Below are 25,262 nucleotides of genomic sequence, written 5' to 3' on the forward strand. Positions count from 1 at the left end.
TTCGGTTTTGCCCTTAAAGAGTGAAGTCACTGAGTTAAAATTGTCTCCTACAGTTGTTTATCACATACAATGGGGGTGTCATCCCAGCTATCTTTTCATTTTGAATCATTTTTTGAGGTAGTTAAATAATTTTTTTGGTATGTGAACTTATCAAAAGCCTAAACTTAAATGTTTAAGACCATCCAACCCACTGTTCTATATATAAATCAACATAAGAAGAGTGTCTTACTAAACTGTATGTGGTAGGTGGTTGCTCTTCTGAGATTTGGGAATAGGTCAGAATTTGCTAAACCTAATTTGTCATGGACAGAATTAACACAATATCTCTGGGAAACCTAAACTATGGTTGTTATGTCTTCTTTTATTATCATTTTTTTAGCATATCACTAAAGAACAATCAGAAGTACGTGTTTAAGATTAAGCCTTTTTTGGTGTTAGCAAGGACTGCAAAATTTAGTTCTGATTAGTGAATCAGAATCTTTTGCCTTTGACGATTAAAGTTAGAACATTCAACAATCCTTTTTCCTCTGAGTAATGTCAGAATTACAGTCAGCTCCATTCCTCTCGTTCTGTGACTTCCATGTCATCTGAGGTCATGCCATCATTCCCTGAGGTGATTCGCTATCTGACTTTAAGGTCAGACGAAGAGTTACTCAGAACCTTGGCCATTGGTGGCCAGATGTATTAGTAATCTTTCACATCCCTCTGGTCTTACTTGGAGAGTCATCACTGAATGAAGCTATGGTGAATCATCTGCTCACATTTGATGTGGCCTGGCAGGGACGCTGGGGAACTGCGGAATGCCAGGGTGGTGAATTAGTCTTGATCTATGGGTGTGATCTCCTGAATATGGTCAATAATCAGCCTGGAGATAGCACATGACTCCTATTAGCATTCCATACCTGGATTAAGGCTTACAGTAAGCACACTGAGCATGCTGTACGTTCGCTATAGTTGGGGGTTTATGTTAAGAAATCTCTAGAAGTGGCACAAAAGCCACTGTCCATAGCCACTGTACAGCTGCTTGGTGAGCTTTTGGGGTGGAGAAATCACTGCCATATTTCAACACCCAGTTGCACAGTTTACTGGGCATACCGTGTTTATGTAAATAATAAGGTTGTAGCAAGTAATTAAGTTCTTACTCCGAAGTTATGATTACTGTTTAAGCACCAAATTATTCCTAAGTGGCACAAAGAATTATAGATATGTGCGGTTCTAAATTTTCTTCATTTTCAGAAACTGTGAATTCTTTTGTAAGTCTGCCATGTACTGCTTAGTGCACAGGCTTATATTAGGTCAGGTTTTGGAATAGAATGTCTTTCACTGTGGGAAAGTAGAATAGAAAGAACTTACAGTTTTGGGAAAATTGAGGCTTACAGGGCAAAGTTATGTTTTATGCTGCTACTGCAAACTGAAAGACAGCACGTGGAGGATTGTCTGGGCGCTGAGATTCAGGTTCAGTTTCATGCCCACATGTTTTTTATGGGAAGAATAGCTTCTAATAAAAATTACTAGCTTAAATGCCATACAGGCTGGGTTTACACCATTCTGATTATAGTCTGTCTACTTAGACGATAAGCTCCTTAAGATATAGGCTTTTTCTTCACACAGCAGCAATTGTTATGGGGCCTTGATCTCAGGGGTGTTTTGTGCAGGCAGTATAGTACAGTTTGTAATGATACCTGAATAGCCAGGCTACTTAGTGAAACTCCTTCCTTCCATGACACCATAAAATACTTTTTGTTGGAAGTCTTCTATATATAGAACTGTGAAGTGTTTAAAAATGAGCTCAGAAACTGCCCTGTGTGGATGTGAAATGTCCCCATTTATTTTCTTTTCACCTGGAATGCACCTGGTTGTTTAGCCCTGGTTGATTTGGACTTTTTCTCGTATAGCTAAATCTTTTATTTTGTAGCACAGATTTATTTTGGAAACCTAATATAACCATTTAATTACAATTTGTAATTCAGTAGTTGATTCTTGACTATCTACCAGAAGTTACATGGATGATAAGAGCAGTAGGATGCAAAAAGGGATGGCTAATTATCTACGCTATTTCTAAAATGAGTTTTCTAATTGGCTAAATTATTAGCAGCACATCAAAGCATTCTTCTTGAAGGAAAAAGTAAATCTGCTCATGAAGTCTGTCTCCAGCCATAAATGCCCATCAAATTTAAACTTGATGCTAATGAATCAAAAGAATATACCCCTAATCTGAACACCCAGCATTTTATGAAAGTTGTGGAGTTAAGGATATATAATAATGTCTGAAACCTGGTCTTTAGCTGGAAGTTCCTATATGCAAAGTTTTGATTTTGGATAGACTGGGCTTCTATGAAATTTAGCTGATATATTTGGCTTTTAACACAGGGCAATTTGTTAATATACATTTTACTGTAATATATACACTGTAATTTAAAAATAAGGATTTTATAGTTTCTTTTAAGTCTGTTGATGTTGGTTTAGATATAAAAATAATGAGGCAGAAGAAATGAATTTACTTCTACTTAGGCACCCTCTGTGGTCTCTCATCAGTCAGTAAGCCTTACATTGTGTGATCCATGTTTAAGCAATCACAGATGCATTCTTCAGTGCCTATATGGACTAAAAAATTGTGTTGATGTTCTGCTTTACAGAAGGCATCTCACCCCTGGTTCATTGGCAAGTGGTATCTAGTTTTGGGAAATTTGATTGAGTTAAAATCTTGTTCCCACATTTCTTATCTGTAGGGACCTTTCCTGCTCCCATCACACTGAAGAGGACTTACTCACTTGACTTTAGGCAGAGTGTGTTTGGCTGCTCATAGCTTTTAGTTCCTCATTGTGGCTTTTTTTTTTTTTATTTTGGAGAGGAGCAAACTTTAGAAACAGTAATTGAAAAGCAAACAAAAAACCCCACCAAACAAACAAAACCCCCCACAAACAGCAGCAGCAAACACAGTTTGGTTTTGTTGGTTTTTTGTTGTTGTTTCCTGAGAATAAATTGCGTATTTCCATCTGCCAGGTTAAAAAATTCAAATATAGTGTTAGACCTAATGGATAAATCTGGTATGTCAAGAAAGAATTTAAATTACCAGAAAGTTAATGGGCAGTGTCTGTACCATTGTATTGGTTCCTCTGAAGGAAAAAAGGCACTAATGGTGAAAGAATTGGCACTCACTTTTTCTGTGAAAGGAAAAAAATGCCCTTTGTAGTAGCTGAATTTTAGTTTGTCATTCTCCAAAGTTATACAAGAGAAAGGATTTTTATGGAGAGGTTGTCAGACAATTACTATACCAACAACAAAAAAACCCACAGAGTGTTAGCCGTGGTTTGGGCACACAGTTTCTTCTTCAGGTTTCTTTTTGTGTATCACAAATTTTTTTAGCTTGAAAAGCAAAAATATGAAGTCTGACTTTTCACTTTTTTCTTCATCTTCCAAAATGAACCTCATACTCACTAAAAGGAAAGTAAGCCAGTGTGCAAAGAAGAATGCCCACCCCTTCCAGTCTAAAATTCACATGGCAGAGGGTCCTGAAAGTTCTCTGTTTCTCAGATCTGTAAAAGGCTGGGCAGCTTTCAGTCTCATACACTGGAACTCACTGCAGTTATGAAGTCATCCCAAGAGGCACCATGTTTGCACTTCAGAGACAGGGATTTATATTCTTTAAAATATGAAAAAAATATTTAGCAATTCAAGGGAATGAAAGAGTAGCCAATGAGTTGCTGTGTAAGCTGACCATGAGGACAGTGTCTGGAGAGAATTCCCACTGCTCCCTCTGCACCTGCATTGCAGTAGTACCCAGTTTTTAATTGCTTTTCTCTAAAAATCTCCTTTGGTCCCTCCTGAAAGCAGGATTCCAGGTGGTACAGGCAGTTGATATAATTTGGTATAAGAAGTGTCCTACTCTTAGGTAAATGTAAATAATGAAAAAAATATAACAAAAGGAATGACATAAATAACTAAACCCAAAAAGATCCAAAAACCACACTAATTTAGCATGGCATGTGACCAGTCAAATCTAGGCAAGAAAGAGTCAGACTGTACAAAACAGAAGTGTCCCTTGTGATGAGAGATGAGAAACGCATATTGGGTGTGCTGCTGATTTTGAGAACAATCATTCTATTTTTGGACTGTTGTGGCCAGCTATGGCACAATACATCTTAGGGAAGGCTATTACAGTACTACCCATTATTTCAGCTATACTTAAAATTCTACCAGCATTTGCATGATAAATCTATTTCTAAAGGCTACAACGAGGCGGTAAATGTTCATTCGGCAACAATGACAGCTGCGATTAGCCATTTAAAAAATTTAGAAATAGAAGCAGAAGTTAATGAAAAGAGTCTTGGATTCTGGCATTTATATACAAGAATTTAGAAGGTGCACAAGCACTTCAGGGATGGGAAATGCTGCTAGTGTAACTTTGTACAGAACACAGAACAATGGCTCTGTCTACCCTCTTCTACCAGAAAACTACCATGTCTTTAAAAACCACAGACCTCTGAATATCCAAACCCTCTGAGCCATTAGAGTCCCACCTGGATTGCCATGGAGGCATAGGACCAAGTAGGAGGTTTGAATGACTAAAATTGCCAAGAAGAGCTTGATTTCTATGAGGCTGAAAGGCTAATGCCATCACCCTTCCCCCTCTGACTTTACACTCTCTTGTTAGTCTTTTTCAAGACCTCACTTGGCCCAGATGGCCCACTGTCAACTGGTCCCAGAAGACACCTGTGTCTATTCTTCACATGGGAAGAGTGCAGCTGGCACCACAACTTTGCCAAAGCCTCACTTGTGTATTGAACTCATCACCTGGGAATTTTCCAGGAAATGGGTCACCAGTGCTACATTAGGGCAGAAAAGCTGGAAGAGGTTGCGTGGTTGAGTACAGCTGCCCTTGCTCATGGATGATGCCTGCTTCTGCACTGAACATAAGGTTTTATAGAACTCACTGGGTTTGCCATTCAGTTCATGTTCTTAGGTCAGGCTGTCTGTGGGACAATTCTCATGTCTCTGGAGAGGACACAAGTGAAACACCTGGTGTGTCCATGTAGGTTCAGGCTTCACCTTTGGTGGGCTTACAGTGCACAGAGGTGTGTGCTAGTCAAGATCGTGTCAGCAGTATGGGGGGCCAGCTTCTCTCCGGAAATGTTGTCAGATCTTTCTTGGCACAGACCTCGTACTGCAACAGATACCCCTTATGCCTGAAACACTTCAGACTGTAATCTTTGCATTGGGACAGCCAGTCCTCTTCTTCCCTCTTCTGCCAGCAGGCTGCAGCTCACAAACATGACTCAATTATTCGTGTTCAGGCCATCACCACCTGATAGTTTTCTGAGAGCCCTCTGACTGAACCGTGCACAAATGCCAGCTGACATGGAGGAGGGCTTGTTCCATTTCAGATCATGCAGGAGAAAGTTCTTCCTCACTCCTCCTGGATGGCATGCAGGATTAGGACATTGGTGAGTCGGTTTTGGGTCTTGTGTTTGGGAGAGGGAGGGTAAGTTGGGTTACCTTTAGGCAATTTTGAAGGGAGCGGTTCTGAGTTTGTAGTCACATGAAGGCAGGGATGAGGACAAGCTGGGCTCGGAGAACAGGGTCTTTTGCATGAACCGGACCTAGCACCTTAAAAGTCTTTTTGCTCAGAGAAAGAGCAGGTTGTTCAGACTGTCTAGAAGGAAATGAACCTGCTCAGCTACTGCTTGTGTTAGTCTGACCCAGCTGTGGTCAAGACAGTCAGTTAGGAGTGACAGCCTTGACCCTTGCTTTCTTCACAGAGTCATCAGGCAGAGTGGCTCAGTGCAACAGGTTTTCCCGTGTCCCACTACTTCTCCAGCAGAAGTCCAGGCTGCAGAGGGCACACCAACTGTGTAACATCTTGAACTCCTGGCTCCAGTAGACCTGTACAATTGCCACCAGGCCAAAATAAAGCTTACCAAGAGGGTGGATGAAGCAGAGCTGCAACAAGACTATGTAGGATGGGGATCTGGTGCAGCTGTGAGCCTCTAAGGTGGAAGAACCTGGTGGGACATAAGAAGTTCCTGGCACTTCTCGCTCCAGACATGAGAGTTTGACTGCCAGTTTTCCTGAGAAACTCCATAATCACCTGTTGTGTCAAGACAGCCAGGCATCCTACACTACTTCCAAGCAGAGAAAGTGTTTATGGTGCGTGGTCTGCTGGCTCAGGGAATCAAGGAAGCTTTTGGAGATGCCCTGTCACAGACTGGTAATTGTAATTAAAATGGAATAAATTTTAATCTAATGAGGAAGTGGACAGACTAATGGACCATTATAATAGGGCAGAAAAGACTAGAAATCTTCATATTTTTAGTGCATTTCAAATGACATATGCTGGTGCTGGAGATACTTTTTGCCAGGTTGCCCTTAAGAACAGGTAATATTTTAATTCTCTTTCTGTCTGTCATCAGCTAGAGGGATAAAGCCCAAAGGCTGTACCTTGATGCATGTAATTTTTCTGAACTTGAGGCCTCACTCAGTAAGGATGGCCCGTTTCTCAGTCAAGTGTGGCAGGACTGTGTCTGATCTCATCTGGTTCTAGTGAACAAGGGTGGCCTGTGTGAAAACATGTATGGGACAATTCAACTGGTGGGCTCTGAGTGTCTGCCTGGCTGCAACAAGAACAGCTGTCCCATTTTGAAATGTCATCTCTATTTGCTTATTAGTGTCCCGTTGTGGTAGGTAATCCACGGAGTTTAATATTGGTTCACTTTCAGGTCTGCTCCTTGCCAGCAGCTCTTCTATATAAGGTTAATACAGTTGCCTTGCACTTGTCAAACCGGAAAACAAATGTGATAACAATTAAAGCTTATTTTGCACTGTACAGTATGTGACTGTTCTCTGTACTCAGTGTCCTTTTGGAGGACTCTGAGCTTTATGACTGCCTCAGCCATCCTATGGAGTTTAATTGCCACTTGTCCCAGGAATGGGGGACAGTTCTGGGATGAATTCTTAGTTTCTTACGGAGGCATGTGGAATTTGGCATGTTCTGGGAGGGCCTGACTCTGCAGCAAAGCTGCTGTGCTGAGGAAAGAGTAAATGTTGGCAAATGCCTGACTGGTAATTTTCTGGCCAAACCTGTGGACTTGACAGGCATCTGGGATATTTGCTGCTGCACCTTATGTTGAGCGCTTAGTAACCCTGTACTGCCCATGACCTTGGTGACAGATGAAGCTTCCCTAAGTTATGGCTACAGAGTTCAAACAAGAATTTTCCTACATTAAAAAAATGTGTTTTGGGTGAGCTTGTCTTTGCACATATTTCAATACCATCTCCTTGGCAGTGCCATTCAGCAGAAGCTGATGACTGTTTGAAACTCCTGGGCACTGTGGTCATTGGAAAGGATGCTTGAGGCATTAGAGAATGGATAGCTTTGCCAGTAATGAAGGCAAGTACTTCTACCCTCACATAGTCTGTTCTTTGGCAGAAATAAGGCACCAGCATGTCCCAGGATGTATGTGCTGGAGCTGTGCTCATGTGTGAGAAGTACCTGGTTTTACTTGAGGAGTTCGTACATCACCACAGACTTTTTTGAAGCCTGAGTGTGTGGTGGGTTTATATTCCTTATCATCATAATGATCATGTATTTTCTCCTCTAGAGTTCAAGGGGAAAATATATCACATTTGGACCCTTGCTTGTTACTACATCTCTAAGCTTTGCACATCTTCAGTGGAGAATTACAATCAGTACAGCAAGGGCCTTGCAAGCCTGACAGATTTGCTGACAGTGTAAGACTTAAGAAGCCCTTAAAATAAACCCAGTGCCTGCCACTGCAGCACTGATGATTGCACTTTTCCATTTGCCTGGCTCTTCTTGGAGCCTTTAGCTCCCTCCTGCTTTTACTGAACCTTGCAAGCTTTCACCTGTCATAGCGGAGTAATGCAGCACGATCAGTGTGAAGGCAGGAGGGCACTGACAAACTGAGCCCTTCTAGGTGGATAATGTGATTACCTGTGAAAGAGGAGGAAGCCAAGAGAGCTGGGAGGAGCACGCTGAATTGTGGAGTATCTGGGAATCTGGAAAGTCTCCCTTCTTTGATGTAGTACTGAGACACTGAACACAAGGTCAGCAATGGAGACATGAGTGGGCAGTGGTAACCCACAGCTGTCCCTTCAGGTTGTCCCTTCAGTGCAGTGCAGTGCAGGTCCAGGCAGTTCACCCCTGGTGTTTTTATTGGACTCTTTAATATTTAGTGAGGGTGGTAGAAATTTTAGAGAGTTAGAGATGTAGTAGGTTTCGTTACCTTCTTCTTTCAGATTTCTTAAGGCAAAATGAGAGTTTACAGTCATGTGTCTTTAAGTTTTGAGAATAATCATGAGATGCATGGGGACAAAAGGTAGCCTAAGAATTTCATCTGGCATGGAAGGGAGGTGTCAGCTTAATGTTCTCAAGGTGTTCAGTTAGAGCCAGCTCATCCAGTTTCTAGTTGAATGGCTTAAACATTACTGTATATTAAATATTTAACACTTGCCTGTATACTAAAGATGGGTAATGGCCAAGTCTTCTCTTCCTTTGAAAGAAAGTGGCTCTGTCTTTTCAACTGGACTGAACATGGTAATTTTGAGACATAGTAGGTGACATTAGAGCAAGCTAACAGATGGAGATGTAAGTAGTTATTGCCAGCATAGGTACTAGTTAATTCTGCTATGGCAGCATGGTGTTACCTTTAGGTGTGTGCAGTCTGGAGAACTCTAGATGTTGTTTCGGTTTCCTTGTGCAAAGTAAGATGCCTGTGAGATGTCAGGAAGCTGTGCAGTCAAATAAGGTTTCCATGGCTTTTTCACACAGATTTATTAAATTGCCTGTTTGTAGCACGTGGGTAGTAGGACATCTGTACTTGACAAAGGGAGTTTTGAGGACAGACTGATAATAACTGTTCAGTGTTTATATAGAGCCTTCCTTATTATTGTCTTCTTAAATGTAAGGGCATCCAAATTCCTGGAGTTTATCAACTATTTTTAAAATTTACTTATACAAAACATTGGGGTGGGGGGCCAACTCTGATATCTTCATTTAGTATGGCCATACTGTTAGATCAATATTTTTTTTCAGAAGAGAAGGAAAAAAATTGGCCAAATTTGTACAAGATAATTATCATGAAAACAAACAAACAAACAAAAATAATCTTGGTCCTAAATACAGGGACAGTGATGTTTTGAAGAGCTAATAACTGTTCTTTATGACTAACTTTTCTAATAAAAATCTAGACTCAGAAGGGGAACAAAAAAGACCAAACCCAGTCCTGGACACTGGTACATGCAAGCCAAAAACTAACTTGTAGATTAAAATTCCTACAATAGCATTACTCTCAGTAATACAATACAGTGGGTTTACTATGTTTCCCTTGTAAATGCCCTTTGGAAAGTACTTAAGTATGGTGCAGATGAGTTACTGCAACAGTTCTGATAATTTTCTAGGTAAATATTCTGTATCTGGAAATTTCCATACAAGGTGGTTTAACTGTAATCATGAGGAATTAGGTAGCAAGACGTTTGTATGTGCAGTTTGTGGAGGTTTATGAACTAAAATACAATCTTAATCAGAATCTATAAATAGGAATGCTTAAAAATGTGAGATATTTTCTCTTCTTTAAGATGCCCTACTAAATCCACCTAAGGCAGCCTCACGGCACAGCATGAAATGGGATCTGCCTCAGGTACTGAGTTATATTTACTTTTAAAGCACTTTCATGAAGAGCACTATAATAGATCCTTTGTGCTAAAAAGGAAGAGCTGTCCAAAGTTAATGCTCTGTAGGAGATGTTACCTCGGGCACACTCAGACACAAAACTTCCATCTCATTGCTCAGTGACCCTGATGCTATCAGGTGCAGAGTACCTTCAGGTTCCTTTGCTGTTGGTGGGAAAAGACCTACACACCTCAAGATCAGGCCTTTGATCCTCAGTATTTGGATACTCATGCTGTCATTGTGTGTGCAGTGGGATGGATGCTTATGCTGACACACAAAGACAGTCACTGCAGGTGTCCTGGAAATATTATTGATAGAAGCTGAAGGAACATTTGCTTTGCTTACAGGGTAAGAAAAGCTTTAAAGCTTCTCTGTTATTTCCTCTTGAGATTTCATGCTAATATTTATGGCTTTCTGTTTCTTTCTGTGCTTAATATTTTCTAGCTTGCAGCTGAGTTACTGGTGCTGGTTATCTCTTGGAGACTGGAGACACCTCCCCGTCTGTTTTCTCAAAGGCATTTCATAACTTGCGGTCTCCCCAAGTGCTGTGATCCCCAGGTTTCTGTCAGTGTCCCACTCTCCCAGACCTCTAAGATCTCATGTTCCCTGCCCCAGCCATCAGACCCCACTGGCCTCTCCCTCTGTGGGCCTCCTCAGCTTGCCCAGGGTACCAGTGCCCAAAAATGGGACTAGAGGAGCTGATCACTGTATGCAGTCAATGCTCTCTGCACTAATCTGCTCGAGACTTCTGTTCTAATGTACTTTCCTCTTCAAAAGGCTGATCAGTAAGTGTGGCAATTCCTATTACTAATTCAGTGACTTTAAACAAATCCTAGGCAACAACCAATGCTTTTCTCAAGGGAGAGTGTACTGAAAAAGATAAATAGCAGAGGTTTTTTCCCCTTTGATATTTTCTTTGCTGAGTGTACCTGTGCATTTATATAATCATAGAGCCAGTACTATATGTATTTTTGTAAAGTTTTGAGGTTTTGTTTTGTTTTTTTTTAACCCATCACAAATTGTGTTACTGGAAACAAGAAGTACATCTGGACTGTAACTAGCGTGATTGTACTTTTATTGCTTAAGTGTGGCTGCCTATATGCAATGTTTTCATGTGCCTTGAACTCAAACAAGAATGTTACTTGCATTAGTGCAGGCGTTTCATGGCCTTTCAGAATTAAATGGAAAAGACAGCCTTTCAGGAAGCCTTAATGCCTTTCCATATGGAGGCAGTGCCTTGTTGTGCACATGGTGTTTGATTTCTTTTTCAGTCATGAAATTTCTTACCTTCTGGTGTATGTTCCTTTATTCTTTTTCTTTTTTATAAAGGAAAAAAATTAAGCTTTGTGATGTATTTATAATGCTGGAACTTTTCATGTTTGGTAGGAGAAGTTGCAAATATAATTATTTCATAACAGGAGAATAGGTTGCTATATGAAATTGGAAAGATTTACTGGAAGGCCTATTTCTGCACTTAGAATATAATATAGAACTCTAGATTTGTGTGGTATAAGAATTGCAGAGTATGAAACAGTTATACTATCAGAAATTATTTTTTGTGTGCGGTGTGTGATTAGCTAGACCTTTTCTGGTCTAGAAATTAAATTAGAATTAATAAACATAAATGGAGTTGTCTGAACTGTAAGGTTAAATTGAAAAACTCATCTCAGGTTTACTGAATCTTAATTTGACTAAGGTCACCCCTTCTGTCTGTTAGGGAATTTAATTTCCTCAACCTTCAAGAACTGGCTGATACTCAGATGCTAGGACCCCAAATAAAATCCAGTGCACTAAAATCCTTGGAGGCTGAAAACCTACCAAGCCAGACAGCAGTCCAGCAAATTTACTTTCCAGGACTGCATAACCTAGTAAACATCTCCTTTCCTAGCCTGAAAGCTTTCAGGATTCCTGTTATGAGGAGATAAGCACTTACCTCCTGCCTAGACTGTATTTGCAATTGGATTTAAGGAGGAAATAATTTATACCTCAGCTGGGTCCCCCGAGAAGCCCCAGACAGTCCAGAATTTAAATTACTCTTTCAGGCTGAATTCTTGTCCGTCTTTCCATGCTCTCTAATCAGCACCCAAAATGCTCAGCTCCTGTGACGTGTAAGGGTGAGCACTGTACGAAGCCTGATGCCACAATAGATTAGCATTTCTTTTAGTACATCTCTAAATATAGCTCCTGATGGAATGATATTAGCTGGGAAGGGAATCCCTCGCTCTCTGTGCTACTGCTCATGGAGGAGCTTTCACCAGATGTGAAATGAGGACAGACAGTTTTGCCAGAGTCGGAATGAACGTTTCAGACATGGGTGCTGATCCTTTGGGTTTGAATTGTCCTGTTGGGAGAGGGGGCAACATGGAACAGAGATATTTTTGCCTTTCTCCTGTTATTTAGCAGTATCCCTTAGAACCTGTGAAAAATCCAAGTGTGAACAGATCCGTGAACTCAAATACTGTATTCCCTGTAACTCCTAACCAGTGATGTACCACACCTGTGGTACATGTGATCATGTGATAAAGGTTCAAGATCTCTATGCCAAGCTTCTTGTCCTTTTTCTTGTTGCTACTATTGTCATTGATGATTAATCCCTGTGTACAACATACCACAATCCCCTCATAATTCAGTTGAATTGTTTATTTTCCTAGTACTTCATCTCCTCTGGTATGAGTGTTCAATTGTTGGCCTGACTGTAAGCATCAAAACTGTTCCTGAAGTGACTGAAATAGTCTATGGTGCTTCAGCAATTTGATACCAGGAGTTCTGCTTCATCTGCAGTGCCCATATTAAATCAAAGTATCCCATCTGCAAATTAGCAACATAACACCTTTTAATTTATATTTAACATAAGGAATATTGTCAGATACATCTCTCCTACAGAAGATGGAGAGGAAGAGCTTGCTTTCATCAGTCTGCTTCCAAATGTTCCTAATAAAACTTATTGACTTTAGCTTTAAGTCTGGTGGCACATCTATGTGATGTTAACAAAACCAGCTGGGGACCAGACCCTTATTGTTACTTCAGTAGAAAATTAGAGATGTTTGATCCAGCTGAACAATGTTCTCAACGTGCTAAGCACCCTTATCTTCCAGGAACTTTAATGAAATTGAAAGCACTGAATTAGCTAGATTGACCTGGCATGAATTAATCAAGACAGCCCATCAGCCATTTAGGAGAGTAAAGCTGAGCAATATTTGAGTGGTCAGATACCATTGTATAAGATAGTGCTTCAACTATCAACAGGAAAGTTATGTATCTGGGGTAGAACATGATGATTTCTTGCTTGATGGATGAGTAACCTGTGGGGTGATGAAACAACTAGTGAAAAAGGCTTTATTTCAACTTGCTTTTTGAAAACTTATATTTTTTTGATGAGCAACATGCATTATTTAGCTAATTGCTACTTTAGTCCTTTTTACGGACACTAATTATGGTAGTTCGAAAAGAAATATATATCCCGTTCATCATTGTCATGTGCATTCTAGCATAGGAAGATGGAGACAAATACACCATTTTAGGTCAGAAACTACTGGAAGAATCCTACAGCTGGTGAAGTTCTGAGAAAATTATTATCTGTACTCATTGAGTCAATGCGTGCTGACTCATGCTTGTGTAGCAAATAGATGCTGCACTTTAAGGTATAATCAGCCCTGTAATAAAAAAGTCAGATGAATTACATATGCCCACACCTTCAATCACACCAACAGTGTGCAGGTACTTGGAAAGAAACTGTGTTATAGTGGGATTGAATCAGTCCAGACAGGGTGGGAGAAGGGCTAGGATGTCTTCTGCAATAGATCTTGGGCTTTGAAACTCCATCCCCAAAGAGGTCCCAAAGCTCATCTGAATTTAGGAACAGAATAAACATTTTTAACAGAATTATACTGCTGTATGTGTTTTGTAGTACATATGCATCCTAATGTAGAACCCAAGGGAATAGGATTTTTTTTTTCCTTTTGTCAAGTATATTGCTTTATAATTTTGTTTTTCATTTATGTACCTGATTCATCACTAAAAATGCAGGTTAGAATTTGGATGGTACAAGCTTTTCACTTAGGTATAAATACAGACATATGCAAAAGCCTCTGCAGACTCTGTGTCAGAATATCTCAGGTTCACACTAGCTCTCCCCACATTCCTGCAGCTTTTGTGTGTTCATGGGTTTATCCAGCAGCTCTTGAAGCATTGTTCATGGTTCTGGATCTAGCCAGGAGCTCCTTCCAGCTGACCAACCTGCCAGTTACATACAGAACATGTGGCCAGATGTGCTTGGAGAGTAAAAATGGCTAATGGTCCTAAGACATCCAGGAGTTAACAGGCAGGAGCTGCTCTTCTTGACTTCTTTGCAGCTGCATAGGCATAGTCAGGGACTTTGAGAGGAAATGCTTGGGTTTTGGATCAATTCCCTGATTTTTCCATCAGTTCCTAACGAGTTACAACTGTACCTGCAAAAGGTAAAATGATTTGTCTCTTCAGAAGCTTTGTTAAACCACGTAACAGAATAATCTCTGACATAATTTTGTTGAGCTGTGTTTTTTTATGGGCAAAGAGACTTTAAATTCCTATTAAGAGAAGAATCATGTACAAATGGAGATTACACTGGAGATAGTAGTGTCCAAAATTCTGCATGCTTGACAGTGATAAATTAGACCATTTAACATATGAGAAGTTCAGTGAAGCAGTATTTCAAGAGGTTGCCTACAATTAGTAAGTTCTACAAATTAATGAAAACAAATAGAAACTGGAGTGTAACACCCATAAAAAAGAATGTATTTTTAAAGAAAAGCAAGAGGATATAGGTTGGGTTTTGTATTTATTCCATGTAGTCTTCTATGAGACAAGTATATCTGTGTGTGAGCTGGAAAATTTTCAGATTATGGTCACTTCCATAATTTGTTTGAATTCATCATAAAAGATGTCAGGAGGAGATGCATGGCACCTATTGCTTCTAATGTCGGCAAGACTAGAAAGGAGATGCATTTTACATTCTGAGTAAGACTACTTCTGAGACTAATATTGAATCTAATTCCTTTTCATACACTAGAAAGGAAAGCAGAAACTACTGGTAGTGTTTCCTCACATGCTTTCTGGTTTTGTTGTTAGAGACCCTCTGGCAGAAGTCATGCTAGCTATAAAAAATTAGTGACAGGGACTTAGCTGTTTGCATCACAAGCAGCAGAAGTTCTTGACATTTCTTGTCGTCTGCACCAGACATGCTTTCACCAGGTATTAAAAATTAACCTAATCTTGCAGCTGAGTCTCCTGGGAATTTGTATGCCTTTGGGAGTTCTGCAGTGGCAAAGGAAAAAGAAAAAATCAGGGAAACCAACAAGAATGAAAAAGCAACCAGCCTTGATTCAGAAATAAGTTTCTCTTCCTCTAAGGCTACTGGAAACTTTTCAGTTTACTTTATAGAATCATGGGATCATTTAGGTTGGAAAAGACCTTTAAGATTGAGTCCCACCATTAACTCAGCGATGCCAAGTCCACCACTAAAACATGTGCATTAATGCCACATCTACACAACTTTTAAATACAAGGATTAGAAGCAAAGTCTTTGGAATAGCAGCTCGCAATTCAGGCCATTGCCCTGAATACTGTGCTTTAGCTTCATCAAATTTTTCTCAGAGAACATGAAACCCACAAATTCTGGTGGACCCTCAAGACTCTGCAGGTTGTGGCTCCTTAGCTTTTACACCCTTTTCCAAAACCCCTCAGACTGGCAGTGATTCTTTACTTCTTTTCTGGCGTCTGGTCTGTATGATGATCATGACTCTGCCTTCTTGCTTCTGGAGCTTTGCCTACAAAACAGCATTTTGCTATGAGGACTATGAAATTGTGCATAATTGCAGTTCACAATATGGTTTTTAATACAAACCTATTACTACAAACCCACTAGCTACAAAAATTGCAGAAATAGTTTAATGACTTTTTTTTCTGACCTAGGATTCTGTCGCCCACTGTTACCACAGCAGTGTCCGCAGTAGTTACGGTGTCGCTGCAGCAGCAGTGCAGAACAAAGGTACCACACAGACACAAAGATGCTGTGGATCTTTCCAGTGCAGTCATCTGTCACTGATGGCTTATCTCCAAAGCAGCACGTGCGGTGCCTGAACAGTGTCTCATCCCATTCCCACCATCCTTTGCAGAACTCAGCTGTGGTGTTACGTGTCTAGCCTCAGCTCCCATTCTTCATTCATCACCCCTTCTTCCTAGGCTCAACAGAGAGACACAGAGACAGTGGAAAAGAGTACCAAAAAGGGCAGGGTTTAGTTGCATTTTTCTTTTCCCCTGGGAAATTCCTCTGGAAAACTCAACAGGAGGCAGCAGGACCTACAGTAAACACACATACGCAATGTACACTCCGTGTCCTCACTATGCTTATGAAGTTCAGCTGTTACCAGTAACATATATCCCACTTGTAAGACCTGAAAACAGACCATGGATCTGAGAGGTGATAAGATAGATGAACTAAAACTCAATTATTGGATTCAGATAAAGGAAGCTGTCTCAGAACTTTGCTCTTTTCCCCATTTACCCTTTTTTTTTTTTTTTTTTTTTCTGGCATTGTACATTCCTGAGCGAATAATGGGTGAAGACAACTAGCCTGGAACAGTATAAGAAGGCACATAGAGTGATATTGTTCTTTGAACCTGGGCCTCAGCAGAACCTTTAGGTAAATGCTAGAAGAAACTGAATAAATAAAGAAAATAGTTGAGATAGAAAACATAGTCAAATTCCTCAAGATAATGAGATTTGAAGAGCTTAACAGTGAAAATGATAGAAACTGGAACACAAAGAAGGGAATTATTTTTTTCTTTTTTTTTTTTCTACATTTACATTAAGATCTGTCAAAAGCCCTCCAGGTATCAGGGCGCTCACTTCTTCACACATAGCCTACAGGAATTGTTCTCTGTGTTGTACCATGGAACAGTTTAACAATAACAGCTCGAGTTAGTTTGCCAGTGTTTACAAAGCTCCTCCTGTTTTGGGATTAGGAACTGACAGTCTGGAATTGGCTTTACAGCCTTCACATATTAGGTTCTCTTTCAAGGCTTTTTCTTGGCTTGTCTTTATTTTTTAAGGCTGAGAGGCTCTTTGGGGTTTTAATTTTTTTTCAAAATTTTCAAATTTTCTACTAGTAATTTCTAATGTTTCAGCTTTGAGTTTTCAGGGTATGAAGTGTACATAGGCAAGTGTTAATTGTCATACCTCTACATCCCTATCGAATTTTTCTGCTTCTATGTAAATAAAGCATCTCAATTTTATACAATTAATCTAAAACCTATTAATTTCAAATTAAAAGCACTATTTTCACATAAGCTTTTATATATATTTCTGTGTTCCCCACCTCTAACATAGTTTTTCTCCTATCCTAATGTTTCTATTAGTTATTGATTGAATCTCATCCACAATTCATAAGAACAGAATGGTCCAGCAGGTGGTTTGTAAACCAGATCTGGACTCAGTTTGGTGTCAGAAATACCATTATCTTATCTTTTCTACCCTCAGTACACTCACAGATTGCAAGATCCTTGTCCTTCTTGCCTGTCTTTATCTAACAGCTGCTGAGTGGGGGACACTGCTGGCCAATTGCTCCCTCCCTCAGTCATTGGCACAGGTCAACATTTAACACTTGAACCCACTCAATATATGGAAATTTTCCTTCTCTTTTCATCATCCTCCTTGTTCCTCTAAATGCTTATTTGATAGGACAGTTCAAGTTTATCTGAATGAGGCCAGAAAAGAACAAAAGAACAGTCTTTGAAAAAGTAGGAGACCTCTGCCTGGTGCACACAGTTTCCTCATGTGTTTCCATCATTGCATCTTTAATAAAATGTCATTTTAAATTAAAACTTTTCTTGGGAGTAGTTCAGGTGTTCATAATGGCCTTCTGCTTTGTATTTTTGTTGTAGTCAGAGAAGGTAGTTGAGCAGCCTTTCAAGCTTAGCATTAATATGGATTATGTTTTCTCTCCCGTGTGGCCAAGCCTTTCAGAAATAAATCTCAAAGACCATCCCCCTCCATCAGATTTGATTAAAATTAACTGATAGGCTTAACACTATTTAAAAAGGCTTGTTGGACAAGCAACATGGTTGCTTAGGCTTCATTTATTTAATCAGATGTATGAAAGTGAAGTGAAGAGTTCATTCCTCAGTAGAATCTACTCTAAATTTGGAAAACATGCACTGTCAATTTTTAATGAAAATTTTGAGCAGTATGAAGTTTCTTGGTCATCCTTTTTCCTCGGATACAAGCACAACAGGAAATGGAAGTTGATGGAGCTGTTTTCACAATGGATAGGGAGAAACTTTTCCATGACATCATTCCACCACTCTATGGAATTTGATAATAGTCTAAGGCTCGGGTTCATGGCCTTGTGGTTCTCCTGGTTTTGAGACTTTATGGAAAGGAAAAGGATCTTATCTTTGTGCTTACTCTTTTGCCAAAGCTACCGAAACATGGAAGAACAGAAAGAGGTCATCTAGTGGACTACTAGACACTGGACCACTGCATGCTGAAAACTTGCAACTTGCTGTGCTCTGCATCCCGCAAATCCAGAGGCTTGCACAGCCTTCCCAAAGGTGGTGTTGAAGGAGTTGTCCGAGGTGCATGGGGACTCTAAAGAAAGAGGAGGAGTGAAAGTTTTATCAAAGCCAATACTGTAGTAATAATGTAGTTCAATACTGCAGACCAGCATCAGCTGATGCCTAAGAAATAAAAAAAAAAAAAAAAAAAGGTTATATTTCTATCATTACTGGACTCAATTTGGCTGTTATACTGTTTTCATCTACATAAAAGGAAGTGCTCTGAGAATGTCCATCATTATAAGAATGATGATTGCATTACTGTAATACATTTCAGCTCAAAGCACTTCACAAACCACAGAGCCTTATGAGTATAAATATGTAAGCCTCTCTAGAATAAAGAAAATTAGTGGTCATAATACAACACAATATACAGCATTGGGAAGAATACACAATGCACAGAATAGAAGCTGAATGGACAAGGTTTTCTATTCTTTTTTTTTTTGGGATTTCAATATCTAGCACCTTGCAGTTTCTCTTAATTACCTTTTGGTAACCTGAGGGGACTCCAGAAAACTTTCAGAGTTCATAAATTGCAACTGTCAAGTATTTTTAAAAATAATATACCACATAGATGGAAAGAATTAAATGTTCTGATGGCTGAGTTACATCTCTGCAACAGGGTCTGCATAAAGGGATGCAGAAACTGCCAGAGACCTAGGCCAATGTCCAGAAAGAAGTCAATAAATTGTATCTTAGTAAGGATAACTGGATGGAAAGCAGAACTTTCTGTTTTATGAGCGCATTGTGAAGATATTGTCCGTTTTTATTGAAACTCAAAAATCTTTAACCCAAGAGTTTATCTGATGACTTGGAGAAATTTTGAAACCCAAGATTTATACAAATCCAGTCCAAGACCCGTTAAGATTCTGAAAGAAGACCATGGACTTCAGCTGTGGTTTGATCCTCCACATCACCTTGGTATGACTGAGGGAGTTAATGTACTGACAATAGTGACGTATAAAAGATGAATAATTAGTTGGGACAATGCAGTGTCAGATGATAGCACAAGAAGGCATACTACTGAGAATTTAAGTATAGTAATAAAATCTTAGTACAATATAGCCAGAGTTGGCTTTGTGTGATTAAATAGCGGCAAAAAGGCAAGAAAGATGCAAGAGTGGAAATGATTATGGAGCAATGGAAGAAGAGGTTCTTGTCAGCAGATTTTCTTATGGTTGCTTCTAAGAGGCTGGAGTGCTCTTGCCTCTGCAGAATGGAAAATTATTCAGGATCCAGAGGTGTTTCACTATTTATTATGCACCATAGCTGCTTGTACCATGTAGTCAGCAGTGGTCTTCAGTTTATTTCCATACTTATGCCATTTAAAATCCAGGAGCTGTGACTCCAGGAACAGAAAAAGATCTGCACATATAACTGCAAAATTTTTAGTGAGGTTTTTGGGAAGTCCTAAACAAGAAAAAAATTACCTTCAAGTCCATGTTTCCATCTTATTTACCAGTTCTGTGACCTTAGTGTGGTCTCTCTAGGATGTGTGGGAAAGGAGCACACAACCACAGAGACAACTACCTTTTCTCTGTGCAGTGGCACTGTGGAATCCTTGGAGAATCCTTTAAATACAGATGGAAATTGTTCCTTCTCCCTTCTAAGCATGCTTACATCAGCTGTATAGATTGTAAAATATGCAGATCATTCATAAGCACTCTAGTAAATTTCCAGCACCAGGTCTGAACTTTTTCAACAGTGGATAATCAGAACAGATAAATACTTCCTTACCTCAATACAGCACAGGGCAAAGACAGCCAACATAACATGAAATGAGGATAAAGAGAAGGAACTTTGCCATTTTATGTAGCTACTCAGATTACTAAGAGGCAAAAAAAATCTTTAAAAGAAATTTATTTTTTCTAATTTAGGGTCAATAAATATAACCAAAAGAGCCAGTTTTCAAGAGATAAATCTCTAAAGCTTAGCATAAAACCTCAGAAAAGGCAATTTATACTATGGGCTTCAACCATAATTTTCTTTCTTTATGTGCAAATCAGTCTAAGAAGTTTAATACATAATTCATGTATGTGAGTAAATTTATTTATTTTGATGGCATAGAACAATATTGTCAAAATAGAAAAGGATGTGAAAGCACAGTTACTCTGTAGTATCCTAAGGTAGCATTCATTATCTTCAAATGTATTCTGTGTGTGTTGTCGATGGATAATTTAATATAATGCAGCTCCATTACCAGTGTTCTTTATGCCACACAAGCTTTAAAAGGCATTATCTGGCTAAAAGACAGAGATGGCCTTATTTAGAGCTCTGCTTATTATCTGGTATCTGAAAGTGAAGGGAGGAAAAGCCCACAGACTTGAAAGGTTTTTTATGCTAAAGGAAGATACTTAAAACCATTCATTTAAAGCTTAGAAATCTTCCACTGGTCATGGAATGTTGAGATTATATATAAAGGGAACAGCTTTGTAATTTAAATTCCTACCCACTGTTATTATTTTGCCGGCAACATTTTTAGCCTACTTCTTATAAATTCCTGTCTTCCTTACTTCACAGTAGATTAATAGGTGCTTCAGATATACCAACAAGTCAAATACAGGCATCTAGACAGAAAAAGGTGATGTTATATAACCTAAGCAAAACCACTTTTTTAAAAAATGTGACCAGATGTAAAAAAAAAACCACCAAAAACCAGAATACAGTCCAACAGTTGTTCAGTGGATGTCGCAGGAACACCAAAGGATCAGTGATTCAGTGTTCATCCATTCCTGGGACTGCAACGCCAGAAGTCATCCTGCAGGCCTTGAGAGCTCAGACCTCCCCGCACACACTGGGCACTGCGGTGGAGAGGATCTGAGTGGACATTGTACAAACACCTCATGTTTGAGAGGACAGGGCATTCTGCTTCTCCAAGTGTTCACAGCTTCTCATTGCCAAAGTGATACGATGATAATCTTATCTACATGAGGTAGAACTCAGCTGCTTTAGTTGTTTCAGAAGAATGTGTACTGATGGTTCAAGTCAGTTGACACAGGGCAAGCAACTCTTTGGATGCCAGGTGGGGAAAAGCAGAGTTGCAGGGGAATGTTGTTTATTGAAGGCTAGAAGAGATGCAAATTTTTTTTTTAAGAGTCGTGTTGAAGAGTTATTCAAGCAGGTAAATAGTCAGGTCAACTATATATTCTAACACTTGGCATGATTACATAAATTTTTCATGCTTCCCTAAAATTGTTACTAACTTCTCGGATTTGTTTGGTTGTCCTGCATGAATCATCTTGTGTGAGTTATATTCATTGCTGTTTCACACATGGTAAGAACAAGGACTTTAAAGGGTTAAGATTTTTGTTATGGTCTCAGAGTTTTGATGTATTTAATTCAGAATTTGGTCCAAGTGGTGTTATTTCAGTTTTTTATGGAAGAAGTTGTTTGCCCACAAAGTGATGTGGTATCCTGTTAACAGGTCTATTTCTTGCTCAGTGCCAATTCATTGTATCCAGAAGCTGATGTATCAGCTGAAAATACAGAAGTCAACATTATTTAAGGTTGTTTTGATCTCCATGACATTGTTGGCTGTAACTTCTTATCCCGGTAGTATTGTCATTGAGGGTACAGGAATGACCTGCTGGAGAATTTCCAAATAGGCTTGTGCTTGTGATTCATTATTCATTAAAGGAGACAATCTATACAGGGGTTTTAGGTAGTCTAGTGTGATGTGCTGCTTTCTTTCTCATTCCTTGTTCTCTTTTCTGCTGATTAGAAACAAGTACTGAGTTTTCTGGGATACCAGGACAGCTTGATTAAAACAAAAGACAAGAATATGACTTAAAAAAAATAAAAATAAAAGGCCTTGTTTTACAGTGAGAAGATAGTGATATGTAGAATGAGCTTAAGTGACAGAACTCAAGCCAAGAGCCAGTGTGCAGATGTTTACCTGCTGGTACTTGCTCCACCTCGAGGCAGTAGCCAGAGGTGGTCCTGGAATGCTTTTTTCATTGCCCTTGGATGATGGGCAGAAGGTGATACTTGATTCCCCAGATGACTCTGAATGGACAAGGACAGAGGACATATCTGCTCGACAAATCTCCTGATAAAATAAACTGGATTGTTTATGATGACAATGAATATTCTGATGTGAAAAGAATGAGTAGTGGGAAAAAATGCTGATAAACAAATTATTAAAGGCAGATGAAATGATAAAGTGAAAGAGATGAAGATATATTTTATACAGTTACTAAAGTTATTCTGATGTCTCTGTTTTGTACTTGAATATCCCTATAACAGATACTTTAGAGAAAGAGCTAGAGAAGAACATTCCTTCTCTCATACTAAGCATCTCTCAGACAAACAGATGTAATGAGTGATGTGAGTCAGCATTTTATTCACTGTCCAAAATCTAAGAAGGCAAGATACTGTTTTGATAAGTCAGATACCTCAATTAAGAATGGCAAATGCATAATTTTAATGTAAATATTTGAGGCTTGTGCTCTGTAAGCAGTGAATGGTTCTACTGAATTTGAATTTTGAATAATTTAGGTCTCATTTTCTGAAGTATAGGGCATCTGTAACTTTTTGCAAATGTTTTAATTTCTCCCATGCAAAGACCATAGTTCAACAAGTTATTTGTGCATAATTGAATGTGTGGATACTCATTGATTTTAGCTTAAACTTTTAATCCTTAAAGCTTTAATTTGTTAATTGCATTACTGAATTAAGGCCAGAGTTGTTTAAAAAAATTACTTGAGTTCAGTTCTTTGGGATGCTGTATCATTCAATTAAAATTTGTAAATCACTTAATATGGCATCAGTCATTACCCATTCTTAATTTTTACTTTATTTCCTGACAAGCATAATATAAAAGTCTGTGTACCAGAAGGGCAACATGCTTTGCTTTGCAATGATTCCACTGTGTACCAAGCTAAGGAGGAAATCCTGTGCCAGTGTTTTCCTCTGTCACCAGGACACAGGCCTGTCCCATAACCATGATGTTGAAAGAGGGAGATATAGGCTATAAAATGAGGGAGAAAGCATTCACAGACTGGTAGGGGAAGAAAAGACAGTTTTAGAAGTGGGATGTAATATGATTTTCTTGTGGTTTTTGTTGTTGTTGTTTTGTTTTGTTTTAGTGGGATTTTTTAAATTTTTGTTTGTTTGTTTGGCTTGGGTTTTTTTGTGGTTTTTTTGGTTGTTTTTTTTGTTTTGTTTTGTTTTGTTTTTTAGGTAAAAAGGTCTCTTGACATTGTTTTATCTGTAATTGTAAACAGGTTGTGTATGGGAGTGAAGTTACCCTCTAGGTCAGGCCTGTAACTAGTCAAGAGCTTATTTCAGTCAGGGGAGTTACAACAGAGCTTTGGCACAAAGAAGTTCAGTTAGTCAGAAACGTCTCCTCTGATAGAAAGCAAAAAAAAAACCAACAACTTGAAAGATACTGTACCTTTGAGTGTCAGTACAATCTTGTCAGTATTTAAAATGGATTTCAGTATTGGTATATGTGACTGAAGTTGGTTCTGCACCAGATTCCTGGTTCAGTGAACAAAACCTAAGAGTCTGTGTCACTTTGAAGATAAAATAGTCTCTCTCAGGAAGTACTGTCAAAAGTCTGATGAAATGAAGTGCTGAAGCTTTGACTGGTTCTTTAGTTGTGCTTTGACTTCAGAGTCCTTTGGGTTATTCTTTATTAATCTAAAGAAATCACACCTTCTGGCTATTTCACACTGTTTGAATTGCTAAACAAGCCTGGCTGCTCAATTTCTAATTCCAAAGGAGTTCTCTGGATCATATGAATGACCTCGGGCAGCACTGCTAGTACCTGAAAACCTTCTCTGGATTTAGTTACTAACAGGGTAGTCAATATTACACAGGCTTATTTTGGGAATTTCTTTGGATCCAGAAAAGTCACAATAGCAGGACTTGATTTTTGGGGCTCAGACTGCAATTCTGGGCTTGTTCCACCATTCTGGACTTAATCTTCCATGCTCCATACTGTTGATCCTATACTAGCAAGGCATTGAAATTACTGACTGTTCCAAATTAACTGTAGTTGCTGGGTTTCTTTGATGTTGAAGTATCACTGCACAGTCTCCACATGGAGACTATGAAGGCTCCACCTTCCCACATGGAACCTCTCAAACCTTATGTGTAGGCATACTGAGTTGAAAAACCCTTCTTACAAAGAACAAGGGAGCAGGTAACTTTTTTATTAGCGTCTTACTCTATGCCTAGCACAGAGGCCTTAATTTAGTTGCTATCCCAAAATACCAAGCTAACATAATAATGGTAAATGCTAATGATTTGTGGGGTCTGGAGAATCATCATGGGATTATTGGGGGAGTTTCGTATTTAATTTATATTACTGTGTTGACTAAAAGCTGCCCAAGCCAAGCCTGGAGACTTAGTCCTCATCCTACTGAGTAATTGGTTGGGCTTTTTCATTTGTGTTATTTTGCTGATGTGCTTATTGAACGTTGAAGTTACTTAATGCTTTAGAATGCAGTGTATTTTGTCTAGATCTATTCATCCCAGAAGGCAGAGGTTTCGATTTCTTTCTTTTTATGCTACTCAGTGTAGAGTAAAAGCAGACTGGGGAAGAATTCAAGAGGTTGATAGTATATATTCTCTTGAGAGTAATTGTTTTTCAGGTTGGAGACATTTGGCTCAAATTCCTTTACTTTAAAGTTCTTTTCTATTTTTTTTTTCCCCTTTAACATTTAAATTATACTGAGTAATTCTACTCTAATAATAACTTCTCTGAAAATAGATGTTGTTTCTTCTGACTTTATTAGCAGTGATTCCTGATGTAAAACATTGTGGAGGATGAGAGATTTGCAACACAGTAGATTATTCATTAGCTGTTCCAGTAGAGAAGTTGGTGGAAAACCATTCCAATCTACTGATTATATGTTTTGAATAAAATGAGCTCAACATTTTCAATAAAATCCTAGAGTCGATCTGAATATTTTTATCCTTTTATAAAGGATTTCTTTGGAACATCTTTTTTAGAGGTAATATTTGCAAAACCTGGA

At 39.0% G+C, this 25,262-nt stretch overlaps 1 protein-coding gene across 15 annotated transcripts in view; it reads left to right on the plus strand.

Moving 5' to 3' along the window:
- Positions 1-25,262, plus strand: part of MAGI2 (membrane associated guanylate kinase, WW and PDZ domain containing 2) — a 719,386-nt gene that overhangs the window by 31,080 nt on the left and 663,044 nt on the right. The window contains exon 2 of one of the 15 annotated variants that reach the window (XM_050324401.1): positions 5,760-6,376. The exons of the other annotated variants lie outside the window; for them this stretch is intronic. Coding sequence (XP_050180358.1) covers positions 6,331-6,376 — 46 coding nt within the window. The 5' untranslated portion in view covers positions 5,760-6,330. The remainder of the gene's footprint in view (positions 1-5,759; positions 6,377-25,262) is intronic. 15 annotated transcript variants of the gene reach the window in all.

This window comes from Myiozetetes cayanensis, unplaced genomic scaffold (genome assembly GCF_022539395.1).
Source record: "Myiozetetes cayanensis isolate MyiCay16 unplaced genomic scaffold, myiCay2020 scf3, whole genome shotgun sequence".
NCBI lineage: Eukaryota > Metazoa > Chordata > Aves > Passeriformes > Tyrannidae > Myiozetetes > Myiozetetes cayanensis.